At 34.8% G+C, this 16,976-nt stretch overlaps 1 protein-coding gene across 1 annotated transcript in view; it reads left to right on the top strand.

Moving 5' to 3' along the window:
• Positions 1-314: 314 nt before the first annotated feature.
• The window catches only part of LOC129223261 (homeobox protein caupolican-like), a 65,425-nt gene continuing 48,763 nt past the window's right edge, over positions 315-16,976 (top strand). Inside the window, exons 1-3 of the mRNA XM_054857826.1 lie at positions 315-368; positions 4,323-4,490; positions 15,500-15,594. Coding sequence (XP_054713801.1) covers positions 315-368; positions 4,323-4,490; positions 15,500-15,594 — 317 coding nt within the window. The remainder of the gene's footprint in view (positions 369-4,322; positions 4,491-15,499; positions 15,595-16,976) is intronic.

The raw sequence follows: 16,976 nt of genomic DNA, 5'->3' as shown, positions 1-16,976 counted from the left end.
ACCAGGAATATGTTTCTTTGTTTCTAATGCTGGGAGTAGTAAAATATTTGAGAAGAATAATAGAGAAGATTACGTCTTATTGAAGCAGTCCCGATGCCGTAGAGTTTTTTTTAAATATAGAAACAGAATCCTTGGTACCTACCCCTACGTGGAGTTACTAGGTCTTTCTCGGTAAGATGTGGTGACGTAGTCTGCTATCAAACTGCGACACCGGGTTGTGTGATAGATACAGATGCAGGAAACTTCCTTAATACACTTACTGCCACTAAATAGTAATGTTTTCCCAAAGAAGACTGCAGTAGCTCTCATTGGACATGGCTGTTTGCGAGACTATGTCCACAGAATCAGAGTGGTGGAGTCCGCAGAATGTTCTTCATACGATTCTAAACAACCAATGACTTTTGAACATTTAGAAAGCCGTATTCTGCTATTGCAATATGAGGACACATAAAAGTACTGAAGAGTTCGTGGCTTTGGCGCTAATGTTTGGCATTTGTAAAATAAATAAAAATTAATGACACCCAATCAGTGAGCGATTGGCAATACGAGAGTGCCAATTAACTTATGCAAGACCTATGACGAGCTACAAATCTTCGATGAATATTTCTTCATTTGAAATTGGTGGGTGTTACGCTATGCTAATATCACAACGGGGTGCATTAAAAATGACTGACTATGCGAAGGAGAGAAAAGAACCTGGATAAAAATTTTAAAACTGATTTTCTCATGTTCATTTTCATACTCCTTATTCAAGGAGACTGGAAAAAAATTTCCCTCTCCTTCAACCCGGTTGAAAATTGAGGAAGTGGACATGACTGATGACGCTATCTCCCGAATGCCAAACCAGTTAACATCGGTCTATTTTAGGGACGATGATGACTTACTTACCTGGTTCCCCTACAGAAAAGATAGCTAACTGCATGGTCATGATAGGACGAATGCCGAAATGATAAAATGAATTCATATTTCAAAAATAACATTAATAATAATCTAAAGTAGTTTTATTTCTCACATATCATCTTTAGCCATTAGCTCTTTAATTATTTTCGAATATGCCTTTGATAAAATTTACGACAATGCTTGCTTCTCAGACAGCTACGAAAAGATAAACGCTTTTCCTCCCAACTTTCGGCAGCGCTATTGGAACACACGAACGCAGTCGATCTTTATTCATAACTTTTCCCGAAAGCCAAAAAATATTACCGTTGTACCCCTGTTTCACAGCCAACCTGATAGAGCTATCAAATCTGCAAGCTGAGTTTGCTCCTGAGCTTAAGTGTTGCCATAAATCTCGGGAAGGACTTTAAAAAATATATGTCTTGCCGTCCTGCTAAGTCAATAAATACCCTGGAAAGAATTACGGCGTTACGCCTACTTTCCGCGAAGTTGGCATGAAAAAGCAGGGAGGCAGGGCAAGAATTTACTCCCGGGGGCACACACACAACTTTAGTGGGTTTATAGAGCTTATAAATCTTGCAACCTTGAATTATCGATAAATGCTGCTGAATATTGCTGGTTAATTTTTCATTGGATTTGACCTCTGGCTCACATTAATTTTAGGAGACGGAAAGGGAGAACTCGATGAGCTATTTCTTTAAAAAATATCTATTTCTTTACCTATCTATTCATAAAATCTATGACTTTGTTGATGTCTTGCATTTTGTGCTGTATTTTTTACAACGTTACTTGAGTTTTATATAATCTTCACATACTAGGGCAGCTCGAAATACTTTCTGGACGGGGTTTTTTAATCAAAAATACCTTCTGAAAGGGTTTTTTTCAAATCAAAAATGCCTTCTGGAGGGTTTTTTTTTTTTTAAATCAGAAATACCTTCTGAAGATGATTTTTGATCAAAAATACCATCTGAAGGCTTTTTTTAACATTAAAACAGCACTTTCACGTGCATAAACTTCAGTATTAGAATTTGTATTTATGTTAAAACCAATAGCTCTGGAGGTGTTTTCACCCCCAAACCCATCCACCTTCTCGCTGCGCCACTGACTTCTTAACTGGACTGGATGAAGAGCCTACTGTCGTAGAGTCTGTGCGCTACGATGTTTTACAAAGTCTGAGGAGTGTTGACATAGCAACCCTTGATGAACCTAGGCCTGTCACATAATGTTTTTACGAACAGTTTTTTCCTGACCCTTGCTTTCCAAACAAAATTTTTTATACTTTTTAAATACATTGAAGGATACTTGGGGAAAAATGCATAATTGAATTAAAAATATTTAATATCGCTTCATTTCATGAATAAATTATCTGCTTCAGAGTTTTCTTTCTTCCTTTTTTTTTTATTTGGTGCATGTTATGTGAAATACGTTTCTCCTTCAAACAGAGAAAGAAATATTTCTGAATACTAAAACCATTCCTATATGTTGCATGTTCTTTATAGTTAGGAGAAGCCTAACCTGGCAGCGTCGTGTGTCGTTCCTTCTCCTAAACTTTGGACCTGTAATTTAAAAACTTTCATATCAACATACTTCTTTTAAAAAGTTCTCTATTTAAGACATGTAATGCCATTATTTTATAAAATTGATACTTCTTATCACGATATGTAGATTTATTTTAAACCCTGTCTCTTAAAAAATGGTTCTTAAATAACATTTGCCAACATATGAACCGGTGTTGATGAGTATGGTTGGCAAGCTAGCAAAAAAATGCAGCAGCAATCCGACAAAATTGCTTGCTTTCAAACTGAGTTTTATAAAGCAAAAACGTATTTTACCTGCTTAAGTTTTACATTTTTAGACGTTATATATTATTCATACAAGCCTCAATTTATTCCTGTTCATTTGTTATCGTTGACAGAAGTGTCCAAACACATAGATGGATTGCTTGTCAAGCATTCCGTTTCGGAAAAACGTGGTTTATAAATAACAGCAAGTCATGGCAGTTTGTAATAAACAAAAACATTCCTAGTTCTTTGGTTGACTTTCATTTATCATTTCATGAAATTTTTTCATCAATGATGAAAGTTTATATTCAGTTATAAATAATAATGCACGTCAAGCGTTTAAAAATGTTTGCAAAAATCATTTTCCAAAAATTAAAGTTGAACCTAAGAACCTTCCGAACCTATCCCCCCCCCTCAAAAAAAGTTCTGAAATTTGATTATTTCTTTATTTTGTTAGTTTTTCTGTGTTTAATGGCGTAACATTCTGAATAGCCCAAACTGTGTCAAAGGGTGATTCTCGAAAAAGTGTCCCGTGCGTAATGCTAAGTTTTTTATTTTATTCAAGTAACTATTAATTAAATATGGGATAAACTGTTATAATTTGATAGTATATTAAAGCATGTATTACTCTCCCCAACAGCATTATTTTTTGAAGACTTTGGTTAGCTGGAAAAAATAAAAACTTAGCGCTACGCACGGGAGATTTTTTCGAGAATCGCCTTAAAGATTATTTACTAATTGTTGCTATTATTTGTGACTTTCTTAACAATTAATTTGTATTCTGTAAGAGATTCTATTTTGATTCCTAAACTACATATATTTTCAAAATTTTTAATCACTCTCATCAGCACATTGAAACTTTCGTGTATCCAGCGTTAAAAACTAAGACTTGTCGTTGGCACCTAGTTTTTTTTTTTTTTCATAGTTGTTGAAATGTCCGTTCGGCGTAGTTTCAAAAGAATTCAAATAACTTAAGTAGAGCAGAGAGTTTGCTACTTCATATTTTTACAAAATCATGATATTGTGGAAACGTTTCTTTTAGCAAAGGAACCATATATTTACGTAGGTGTGTGAGCGAAGCGAGAGGGGACCGGAGCCCCTTAGTTACACTTATTAAAATTTTTTTAATGTCATGATGTGAATACTACAGTTTTTAAAGATATTATACAACGAGAAAATCGCCCGTCAAGGTATGACGGGTGAAAATTGCTTCTACATTTGAACGAGGCCATTGCCTGTTTGGTGATATTTTGATACTTGATATTGTAATCCTCACTCCAGTGCGTTAACCCTAAACTTCAGTAGGTAGCGTTCATTTTTGACCATTTTTAGGTTTCCTCATTCCCCTGAAATGACACAATCTTACTAGTAAAACAGCTGAGTTACCGGATCGAGTTCAGCCTTGTCACAGCCTTGTTTCCCTGCATATTAAACACTACCGAAACATATTACCAAATTATCATGCCGTGGAGCCAGTTTCATTGTTGAAACTAGCGGTTACCCGATCATTGGTTATTATATATACGAGGATAATGATATTTCAAAAAAAAAAATAAATTGCACATTATTTGTGAGAGATTTCGAGACATAGAGTTTGAAATTACGTGGTGAGATTAATCTTCGTTTCCTCATGTCTGTTTGCAGTTGGTGATTGGTGGTTCGTCCGGCCAGAACACCTGTTACGAGCGGACGGGGGTCAGTCCGGAGAGCCAGTACGACGCCAGGTTGTATCCGCGACTACCGTCCTACACCACCTCCTACCAGGCTGACCCCAACCTCGACCCAACGACGACCTTCTACGCCCCCGCTCTAGTAAGTAAACTCTTGTCCTTTATAGTGTGTGGCTGTTATAAGTTGAGCTCTAACATTTAGAATGTTTACCTCTCTTTCGGGTATAAGGGAAGGGTAATGGGGTCGTCTCCAAAATTTTAAAAGCATTTTTTCTGAAAGAACATGCTTAAAAACATAGGATCTGACCATTTTTTAAATAATTTGTTAAGTTTAATATTTTTAAAAAATTACCTTAATCGGTGCACTTTCATTGTTTACGCTTCTGTCGATGACATCACAAATGATCAAATGCCATTCGCAGAACGTAATATTTAATTTTCTTCTTTACTCACGTGTACTGGCAACGATATGGTTGATAGCAAGCGTAAAGCACAATATTTAATTCGCTTCTTATTTATCACAACGTGGAAACGCGGTGGAAAGATGTTGTGACGCCATAAAGACCACGCCTTGTTTGAAAAATCGGACATTTTAAAAAATTAATTAAAAAATCACTGTAGGGAAAATGAAAGTATTTTCTGGGACCATGTTTTTTTTTTGCTTATTCTATCAATTTCAATGACTAGAAGTAGTACTTTTGATTGAAGGAAACAACCCCATTGGCACTAAGTTGAGTTGAGTTACTCTTCCGCAGTAATTTTACAAAAATATCCCAACTTAAAACCGAGCTAATAACACGTTTCTTTTCACTGAACTCTCCAAAACCAGGTAAACATTGTCAAGAAAGTTCTCAACAAAGCAGAACCGCACGTACTTTACTAACAGTTTTGTTTCGTTTAGATTAAACCCTTTGAGCACTATACGCTTTGCCATAAATTTTTTCTACACAAACTATTAAATCAAGACTTTATATACTAATAGTATGTGTACCAAGTTTTGTGAAAATTGGCTCAGTAGATTTTGTATAAAGGGAAGGGACATATGCGTCTATATCACGGTCCATAACACATGCAGAGGTACAAATCGTTTTTACTTAACGGAAATGTTTTTGAAAATTTCAATCTTTCTGTTGATGAGAGGTTTCCGATCAGTGGCTAATGTTTCGTCTATTTTCAAAGTTTAGGGTTCGAAAATGGTGTCGTTTATCGTATTTGGCAACTAACAAATTTAGTTTGACTGCTGCCATTTTACATCCAGTCGTAATTTTTCACGGCTATCTATTTACATTAAAATTAATTCGACGATCGTAATTTTACAACCAGTCGTCATTTTTTGCCAACATTGTATATAGTACAGACTACTGAGTATTATAACCCACGGTATACAAAAATACAGCATAACAATCAAAAACTTCTAAGAGACCTCCATTCGGCTATAAAGGCTGTTCATAAGAAAGACAATGCCAAGGATCTTTTTCGTAGTGCGGAGTGACTCGATTTAAATTAATTGAAATTAATTTAACGTTTTGGCAACTGAGGAAAAAAATTATGCGGCATTGACGCCAAACTTTTCCATTTCTCTTTGTTTAATTACTGTATAATAGTTCCTCACAGTACTGTAAATATTTTTCATTTCTCTTGTATGTTCAATAAACAATGATAGTTGAGTTTTGTAATTTATTTTTAAACATCTAGTTACATAATGGAACGTTGTATACTGTATTGTAAATGATACATACATACTGTACAAACATTTAATGTGATTAGACGTCATACTATTTTCCTAAACGGTATTTTATTGGTTATTTCTAAAAATTCAAACAATTTGAAAACCGAACTTCACTTATAATCTCAAATAATTACGATTTTGACGTTCTACTGTACCAAGAAATTTAAGAAATTTGCTGCATTTTGAGCTGACGTAGAAGATGCTTTCTCAAAACTCGCTATTTTAGTCAATTTCTGGTCAAAATGATACTCTGTGCGCCGTACTGCAGTCAATTAAAGCGCGGGAAGATGCGAGAGAGAAGTCCGTGCTGAACACCTGCCGCGAGAAAAGATGGAGTTCCTAATCATCCGCGAAGATACATCGCCGATAGCCAGGGCAGGAAAAACGAGACGGCCGGGAACAAGTTGGGCGTCCGGTGGTGATGCAGGTGGATCGGTGCATCTCGTCTGCGAAAAACAAAAACGGGGAATACGATTACGACGACAAGGAGGAGGCGGACTGCCCATCAATAACCCACGTTATTGATATCTGCCCGATTGTGTCATTCGAGAAACCACTGAGCTTTCCGATTGCTAAAAGCACCCGCGGGCGACGGGGGACACATTTCGTTTTGATGTACGATGCCGATTAATATTAATCGATCAATTATTGTGGTGGTTATTAATCCGGAAGGTCGACTTCCGAGATTCTATTTATTGGCTGTGGTAAAGGATTTCTTGTAATGACTGGTCGTTCATAATTTAATGGCGTGGAGGTGAAGTCATTCATTCTCGAATCTTTGTCTTCCGACTTGGATGTCTAACAAATGCAGAAACAAATGCAGAAGGTCTTCTCCAGCTACCATCGGCAACGCTTGATCCTCCCTATACTATCATAAATATATTTTCTACTTAGTAGCTAACGTAAAAAAGTTCGCTACCTACCTGCTCCAACTTATACCCTCCACCCCCAACTGATTAGCTTACAACTTCAGGTTTGCCTCCCGGTTCAAGCGTGGAGGCAAAACATTTAGTTTTCTTTATGCTGTGCTAAGGAAACGTTTCGCTGAATGGATCATGAATTACTGATTGTATTGTTGTTATTCACCGGGTCGACTTACCGAATGTTCCTTTTTTTTTTGTCATGTAAAACCAAATTCATCAATGTCTTTTAATAATTTCTGACATAATTAAAATATATGCATGGAAGTTTAGACATTGTGTGTTTGTGTCACTAAAATATACAAATATATATCAAAACGCAGTGCCTCTTGTATCATAAAAAATATATTGATGAACTTATAACAACAAAAGTTCTTATGGATCATAACCTGAACTTCCCTTTGCACAAAACTACCATTCAACATAAACAACGCACGATGTGTTTGCACACATTTGAGCCATCTTTGAGCCCAAGCATTAAAACCGTTTTGGAAAGAATCAGCAAATATTCCTTGGGCAGAGGAGTCATACACAGCATCAACATTCTGAACTGTAACGTGTTTGTCTCCTTGAAATTATTTATCAGGTCGTTATCGATTTGAAAATGTGACGGCTGTTGCTATAAATTCTAAATTTGAGGCAGATTACTTTCGTGGTTTATGCTTTTATTTCATTAATGCCCAATGCGGCGGAGGAAGGATTATTCTAAAAAGCTAAAATTTCTTTTGGCTTTTAATCTGTCGAAAACATTCACATTGAAAAAAAAAAGTACTTTTTTATCTTCTATACGGATATTCAAATGTCGTATCATATATACGTACGTATTAGTATGTTACTATTGATTAAAATTTTGAACGTTTATGAAACGATTTTATTTTTCCATGATTGCAATACAATTGAAAATTTATGATTGTTCCTGTAAATTATTTACAAATACCTACGCTCTTCATTTTCGGTACGATTATGTTGCAGTAAATGTCAATAACGTATTAAAATTACTGAGCAATCCAAGTGGAAGTACGAAAATTAGTAAACGAACAGACAAATTCAAGTCATGAACACTTCTAAACTATGTTAGAAAGTTGAAATGTGATAAAATGCCTTTCAGTACAAGTTGTAATCATTTTCAGAACTACTCAATGTGGAAAATGTACACAACATGGGGATGGGGGATGGGGGGGGGGGGGGTCAGCAACAGAAAACAGAATGGGTGCCAATGTTCTGCCATAGGGTTCCATTTTTCACCGCGGTGCACTCTGGGTTCAGTGTGCCAGTTTTTCATCCGTGTTAAGGGTGCAATTTCGGCACCGTATAAGTTGCCGCTGGTGAACAAGCTTTTCACATTTGAAAGATGCCAAATGCACCTGTAGTTTTAACACTGTACATCTCTTGTCGCAGAAAGTTTAACCTAAAGATTGATTTGCAAACTAACACCTAATTTAAAAATCGTTCTCTTTAGCAAACAAGTCTCTCAGAATTTCCTGATCTTTGAAGACATAATAGCTTGAAAAAACACTTGACGCATTAACTAATGTTATTATTTTTACCGTTTAAAAGTCGAGTTGATAAAATTCAAAGAGTATGTCCTTCTAGCCAAGTAGTTTGAAAACACTATACTGTCAGTCAATAGTATAAAAATATTCAAGGATACATAACTGGTGTGCAGGGGTGCCTCGTTGGGAAGTCCCGAGAGGTCTCTGTGACCTCCCAAAAATTTACTTATTGGGCAAATTTTGTCTGACAATTTGGTAAAATTATCATCATTCGGAAAATTTTTTAGTTCCATTTGACAAATTGAGAATTTCTGCCCTCTCAAAAATTTGAGTTCGGGGCGCCTCTGCTGATGTGCACTTTGCATAAGACAATTTATCAAGTGAGCTTCATATTGTACAGAGTTCATGCTGCTGACGATCGCGGTATTAGTTTCAAGCAAATAAAATATTTTTTGTTATTTATAATGGTCCTGGTGGTTTAAGTTCTGATCAAAATTAGGACTTAAAATTAACTCCAAAGGTAAATTGTTAACTCATTAAAAAGAAAAAGAAGTAAAAACAGTTCAAGAAAGCAAATCTCTTAACTCATTTCAACTCAGTGAAAGCAAAAACTCATTTTACAGTTTTAATGTAACATTTAGTGCAACACAGATGAGCATGGTAATGAGCATGGTATTTTGTAATGGTCCAAAAAATCCTTCATTGCTACTCTACATTTTTTTTTTTTTTTGAAGTTGTATCAATAAAAATATTACTTTGACTTCATTTTCACTTTACGCTTTTTTTTTTTCATTTTGATAAATATTACAGCATATCAAATTTCATCAGAATGGAACCTTAGGTGTCAAGGTCCAAGAAATGTATGATTCGAAATTTTATAGCTATTTGTTACATATTATTTTCTCATTCTACTCCACACGATCAACTGAAAATGATTCATCACGAAGTCGTTCGCTTTTAAGAAGACGCTGTGACAAATGGGTATAGATTCTTCAAAGAAACAAAAAGAAACTTTGAATGAATCATCCCCCTGTATTTTTTTTCACAGAAACATCAATCAATCGAACGATTATTTTTCCTTTAGTTTTATTACTTACGATTCTCTCAGAGTTTTTGCTGGTTTCTCAAACATATTTTTTGGTTTAAAAATTATCTGTGGAATTTTTACTGCAGCTCATAGCGAAATTCTCTTCCCAAGAATTTTTTGTGTTTGTATAAGAAAAAGAGATTTAGTTAGAATTTAAAGAAATATTAAAAAATATCACGTACGTAAAAGAGAAGACTGCATTTTTGTTGCTTTTAAATAATTGTTTTTTTTTTCTTCTGTTTTTTTTTTATCCACTATTAACGACACAGTTAACTTTCGACTTTATAAAGTTGGATTGGATGGTGAAAAGAAAATGTTAATGGAAGGTCATGGCTCAAAGAAAACAGCGTGTTTAAGCGTTAAAAGGCATAAAATGGATGCGCTTTATTAAATTTAGAAAATGATTTCTAACTCCTAAAAACTTTATCATGGAAACAATGTTTTAGAAGCATATTTGTTTGTTTATTCAGACGATTTATTTACAAAAGATTCGGCATGATTTAGAGAAATAAAATTTTTACATTTTAGAATTTATTTATTAAAAACATTTTGACGTAATTTTTGAAACACCGTCGAATTTAAACAAGATGAAAGGTCCTGTCTTATCGAACAGTAATTAGTTGACAAATTTTAAAGCAAATACGATTCGTTAATTTTAAGTTGACAGGGTATGGTTTCGATTACTGCATAGGCACAAGACATTTGTTAACATGGGATTTGGATTTTAAGCGCAGGAAAAAAAAAAGATGAGCTTAGCAGGTTTTTGAAATACTTACATTCGACTGTATATGTCTTCAAATAAATAATTTAACGAATAGAAAGTAATACTAATTATAATAAGGAATTTTAAAAATAAATACAATTGCGCATACGTATTTGTTACTATTATTGATATGATTTGGCTGTGAGGAGCGGACTACCATATACTTCGGGCTAAGGTTGATCCAGCAGTAGGGGGAGACTAAGGAGGTTTGACCCACTTTTTATAAAAATATTCCCCCCCCCCTTTTTTTTTGACTGTTGCAAAATTTCCTAATTAATATTTTTCGTTATCTTGTAATGTCTGGGACATTTTTACATTACCTTTTTGTATTTAAAAAAAGTTTTATCAATAACTTAGTCTGTGATTTTTCAAGAGTGTCTAAACTGAATCAAACCTCTCCATTTGAGGAAGGTTTGACCATCGTAAGAAGGTTTGGTCTGCAGAGATTAAAAGTTATCAAAATTACTTGTCTAGTGGGGATGCTATTATAAAGAACCAGCAATTATTAAAAACTTCATAAAATAAACTAAAGAAATTTCATAAATTTATTAAATGAACTGAATTTGTACCAATAACGAATATGACAGCAATGGCACAGTTAAATTTCCTTTCAAAGCAACTTTTTGCATGCCTTTTCTGATCATTATCAATAGGAGCTTAATGATATCTGTTCCGAACTCTGTTGCTGAATCTTTTTCAGGAAACATAAAACTGAAGTTACATGCATCAGATGTTCAACGAGCATTTGAAGGGCTTGGGACAAGAATGTGATATCCCACACGAGTTTTTTTCCGGTAGGCCAATTTCCGACTTTAGAAAAATTCTACAAATATTTTTATTGATAATATACATTCTATATTCTGCAATACTGAAACCAGATGCGTTTTTCTGACCAGTGACATAATGCACTGCCATGTTTATTTCAATTATCAAAGAGGCATTTAGAACAAAAAAAAACTCATTTTTTTTTAAAAGTGTGGCTGATCACGTTCTTACCCTGAGCCCTTCATTTATAGAAATTTCATATCCATATTACTTTCATGGAACAACCAATTTATTGTAAGAATTTAATGTATTTGGTTGAAAATTTCGCTTAAAATTTCCAACTTCAATGGCCCGATAGCTGTTGGGAAGTCATTAAAAGTATCACCTATATTGCTTGAGACTTCATTCTTTTTTTCTTTCGGTTTTGATTCACTATCTGAAGGCCATTCTTCTTTCTTTTGTTTGTTTATTGGTCCTTTTCTAAATATTTTGAGAGTTTACTTTCATCTTTTCTACAGTGTGTATTTCCTTATTTATTTGAGTAGCGGATGCTAAGGCCCGTATATATACGAGCCGACGCATCAATTTAAGTTCAGTCACTTTGGATCGGAGCGCGAGTTTGAGTGGTTGTCTTTTCTGGCAAGGTATCGCGTTTGATGATTTTTCCCTGCGAGCAGTTATTAGCGGTACAGTGAAACCTGTGTAAGTTGACCACTCGCGGTGCAGTACTTTGGCGGTCAACTTAGACAGGTGGTCAACTTATAAAGGGCGGTAATACTTTTTTTTTATTTTTTGTCATTTCTTGCACTGTGTATTCATTTTTTGAGGAATTCTCCCTTACTCTTTCTGTTCAACTCATTTTCATTGTTTAATATTATTGAAAGAAACAATAATTAAAAATACTATTCAAATAATTTTGTTAGTTTTTCCTTGTTTTTAACTATATTAGACACTTTAGTTTTAGAAATTCCTTATATGCCAGCTAATATTCTCTGGCTTTTTCCATTTTCAGTTTATTTTAATATTTCATACTTTTTATTAATCTCAAGTTCAGCTAATTTTCTTTTTGAAGCCTTTTTATGTAAAACTTACAGCACAAAGAGCAACAAGCTCGACTATCTCAGTTCATAAAGGCAAAATCAAAATGTCGTATCTCTTAATCCCTTGCACCAGAAACATGTAACTTTACTCATTAGCAAGCCCAGATCTGCGTACCCGCAGTACGAGAGGCCCGCGTCCTTAAAGGGGCTAACAGCCCTAGAAATTGAAGAAAAAAATAGAAAAAAAAAACTAGTGCTAAGACTTTTTCACTTTACTAAGAGACACTGCTGGCCTGTAAATATGGGCCCTACATATTTCGTTGCAGGGGAATCAAAATGTATAGATCCAGGCCTTCTCTTTTTAGCACAGTTTCTGTGTTGTCACAACAATTGCAACTGAAAGAAAAGACTTTGAACTTTACTACTGACACCTATTTTCATTGAACAGAGTGCAAAAAGCTATCTCAAATAGAACAACAAATGAAAAACAAGTTTGGAGAATAAAGAGCAGCGTTAAGCTTTATGCTGCTGATTTAGTTAGTAAAATGCTGTTCCGTCATCAAAGCATCAAAAACATTCTTAGAAAGCTATGAAGAATAATAATAATAATAAAAATAAATAAATAAATAATAAAATAAAATTATTTGCTGAAGAAAGTTTAAAAAAAATAAAAATAAACCAAGTGGTCAACTTACAAAGGTTTTTTTTACAATACTCCTAACCAAATTTGGCGAACATTAGTGGCCAAGATAGACAGGTGGTCAAGATAGAGAGGTGGTCAAGTTACAGAGGTTTTCCTTCATTACATAAGATAAGACTAATTCCGTTCCTGACAAAAGCGGTCAACATAGACAGGTGGTCAACTTACAAGGGTGGTCAACTTTACAGGTTTTACTGTACGTGACTTGTTAAGTACATTTTTGGCTAATTTTTCAAAACCTGAAACCTTGCCTTGGTAACCTTAGCTCCGCAACAATGTAAAATCTGATCCAAAATGGCTAAACTTAAGCGGATCGAGGCAAACCTAACCGAGCAGCGTCGCAATGCTGTGATTAGGATCAGCGTAGCCTTCACAATGCTGCCAGGTTAGGTTCGCCCCAACTATAGAAAGTTTTCTTTTTTGACGGGATGGAAGGGAGGGGGGGGGGGAGAGAAAAAGGGAATTGTCGCGATGCCAAGAGCGAATATTAGGTTCCGGCATTCGATTCAAGGGAATTTAGTTACTGAAAGTAAAAATCAATAACATAAGAGCAGCTTTAGAAAAGATAATAATTTATGATTTCAATTTGACTCGTGCCAAGTAGAACAAAGTTTTGATTCAAGTTTGATTAGATCTAACGGATACGACGGCGTAATCATTAAAATCTAGCTAAGTTCTATTTAAGAGTTTGGTATCAAATTAGGCACTTCGACAATCTGACTTTCGTAGTAATCAGCGACTTTCATTTGTTACGTGACAGATTTTGAGATTTGTACCGCCACTTCGAGAATTCCAGAGCAATTTGTCAAAAATCCTCTCCTTAAGAACACCAGTTTAATGAGAAAATATTTTTAGATGATGTCTTTTTTTAATGGGTTCGTGCTTGCATGTGTCGGAAAACAATTACGTAACATCAAGTACTTTTTTAAAGTTTTGAGAAAATGAGACTTTATGCAAAACTTTGACTACCCATTTTCTCATAAGTTAGCTTTAAACAATCTGCTAAATTGTGTTTGGAAATTCGAAGAAAATTTATCACGACATAAGTCACGCCCTATCAGTGCTCGAGAGTCAAGTCAAAACCTCATCATTTGCATGGAACGTGCTCATATGTGCCATAAAGATTGCTAGTTTTCTACATTTGTTGTAAAATAAAAATGGCATAAATCAACTCTAAATTCAAAGATATATTTCATATAATTCGAAGAAATGTATTTAACATATTCATATTAATAAAAACATCTTTAGACATGTTTGATTAAAAATTCCGTAGGAAATTTCCTATGAATTCAATTCTTACTCCTTGAAAAACTAAATAACGTCTAAATAATTCGCATTCGAAATTCAACTTTGACAGTAAATATAAGTTATAATGTCACAAATATAACTTTTAATAAAGAAATTTAACAAAAAATGGGGGGGGGGGGAAGAAACACTCAAATGGAGTTAGTTAGGATCATTATCGTAAATATTTTTATTAAATTCTTAAAACTTTCCGGCAAACTTCGACAAGATTTCATACAAATCCTATCAACATAGTTGCCCCCAAAATTTCCATCGACATTTTACTACTGTTATTAGATGAAAAATAAATCTGAAATATATCAAGCACGACAGCTCATATCGCAAATGCAAATTTAACTGTAAATATTCAATTCCATCATTTGTAATATTTTCTATATCATGAGTAGAGTTTTTCGTAGAAAGTTAAATTTTTGTTACAATGTTGAAGCGTTAGAGTGATGTACTGATTACACATTGGTCTCTTTCGCCCAAAGGCGCAGGTTCAAACCTGGCTCCAGACGGTGGATTTTCAAGATACAAAAAATTGGCTGCTTCTATATCGCATGACTATACGTCTCGTAAAAGATAAAAAAAGTATTCGTTTGATTTTGAATTATCTTGGCAGTATCATCGAAGAGAGCTCAGTTGCCTGCTCCTGATGTGGAAACTGGGAGTCAAAATTCTCGTGGTGATAGCACCCCCCCCCCTCTCGCCCTCAGATGAAAGAATGAATGCTATATCAAGGGATTGCACTAGATCTGCAAAAGGTAGCCCCATCATAAGTAAGACTACACGATATTGAAAATCTCTAATGATTTTTAGATGCGTTTTAAAAATAACTTTTTTTCGTGAAAAAATGCCCGAAAGTTCGTGTCAGAACTTCAAAAACTACAGAATTCACTCACACTGAAGTTCAATAGGTTATATAAGCGAGGTATAAATTCAAGATTCTCTCGAGAAAATTTTAACTCTTTAAAATATTGGATATAGCACAAACTTTAAAATTAAAATTAATTGCTAAATGCCGTTTAGAATAAGAATAACTGTCATAGAGAAAAATCAAATCTGAATCCAACGATACAAAAACAATCTGGCAAATCTTTCATTCTCCCTTTGCACTGTTCGTTCGTTCTAGAACTGACGATGTCCCCCCTCCCCCCCCCCCCCAGTTTTGCCGACACAAAAGTTCCTTCTCCCTGTTTTTCAGTTTCAATATTACCTTTTGATATATTTAAGGGAGGAACGAAATTTTAAATGTCGACGAAATGAAGATAAACTTAACCGACTATCCGCAACCAGCCATCGTTGATTTTATTGTAATTACGTTGTTTTCAACCATCCGTATCTCTGAAAGTGTGTTTCTGTTTCAGAATTCAAGTTATGGTATGAAAGAGAGTCCCGATCCTTGGAGGAGCATCTCATCTTCAGCATCCTATTACTACGACCCCACACTAGCTGCTTACGGGTGAGTACCTTCCCTCATTTCATATTCGCCATCAGCAGAACAGGCGCTATTACAGATGTCCTGCATTTTCCACATTAACTGCTTTTACACAACGGTAATGACTATATTGAGATATACTGTAAAATTTGGTGGCATATATATATATATATATATATATATATATATATATATATATATATATATATATATATATATATATATATATATATATATATATATATATATATATATATCACTTTTGTATTGCCATTATTAAAGTTCCATCCCTCGTATTTTCTTCTCGGAAAAGAAAATACTGGTACTGAAAAGCTTAAAACCAAATATTTTCTCATAATTACGAGCAACATTTTGTGGATCAGTGGTTCCCAACCTTTTATGACAGGGAACCGCTTTATTACCAAAACAGTGGGTAATACATTAGCTCCTCCCCCCCGGCCCTCCAAAAAAGAAAGTTCAAACTAAAAACAAATTAGCTTTTGCAGTACTTTTTCTGCAAACAACAAAAAATATCTTCAAAACATTTTAACTAATTTTAATCATTCAGACAAAGAAAATACTTGTTTTCCTGTAATTTTTTATTAAATCAAAAAGTAGGCAATGAGATTTTTGATACTGTTAAGTTATCAAAAAGTGTTTATTAATTGTTGTTTCGGTCAATGTACATCGTAAGTTGGAATCGAAGTTATAGCCTTTTTTTCTTTTTAGTATTATAAATCACTAATTTTTACCAATTAGATTGTTAGATTTGATGCACATGCTTTTTGATAATTTTGTTTTCTGACCAAACACTGACTCAATCCTTGCATTTATATTTACCCCTCGGAACTTCCCATTTTACCCCTTTGGGGGTAATTATATCCAGGTTGGGAACCAGTGTTCTATATATATATACACTGGTGTGCAAAAATTAAGGACGAAGTCGAAAAATTGGCATATCAGCTGAACGAAGAGGCAGAGCGGACAGAAAGACCAATCAGGAGATTAAGTAAGGTGATGTACGGTAGCACATGCGCGGATATGCAGGCAGACGTAATGGGGGAGTGTCTGAGTAGTAAGAAGCATGTTGTCGGTGTAAGATCAGTATTTCTGGCAAAGAGATTGCACGCCGTATAGCAGTAAAAATCACACCGAGTTGCTGCCTCAGCGAGAAATGGCGAATAATCAATCCGTTAGACGACATCTGGATGCTTTTACCCGAGGTCGAATCATTGGGAAGTTGGAGGAAGGCCGCAGTGTGACAAGTGTGGCTGCAGAGTTCGGAATTGCTCACAGCATCGTTTCACGACTTTGGAGACAATTTCAAACTACAGGAACAGCTATCCAGGGGTTCAGTAGTGGTCGTCCACGAGGAACCACATCCGCAGATGATCGGTATATTGTCA

The sequence above is a fragment of the Uloborus diversus genome, chromosome 5, assembly GCF_026930045.1.
Source record: "Uloborus diversus isolate 005 chromosome 5, Udiv.v.3.1, whole genome shotgun sequence".
In the NCBI taxonomy this organism is placed as follows: domain Eukaryota; kingdom Metazoa; phylum Arthropoda; class Arachnida; order Araneae; family Uloboridae; genus Uloborus; species Uloborus diversus.
This window is presented reverse-complemented; position numbering and strand designations above follow the sequence as displayed.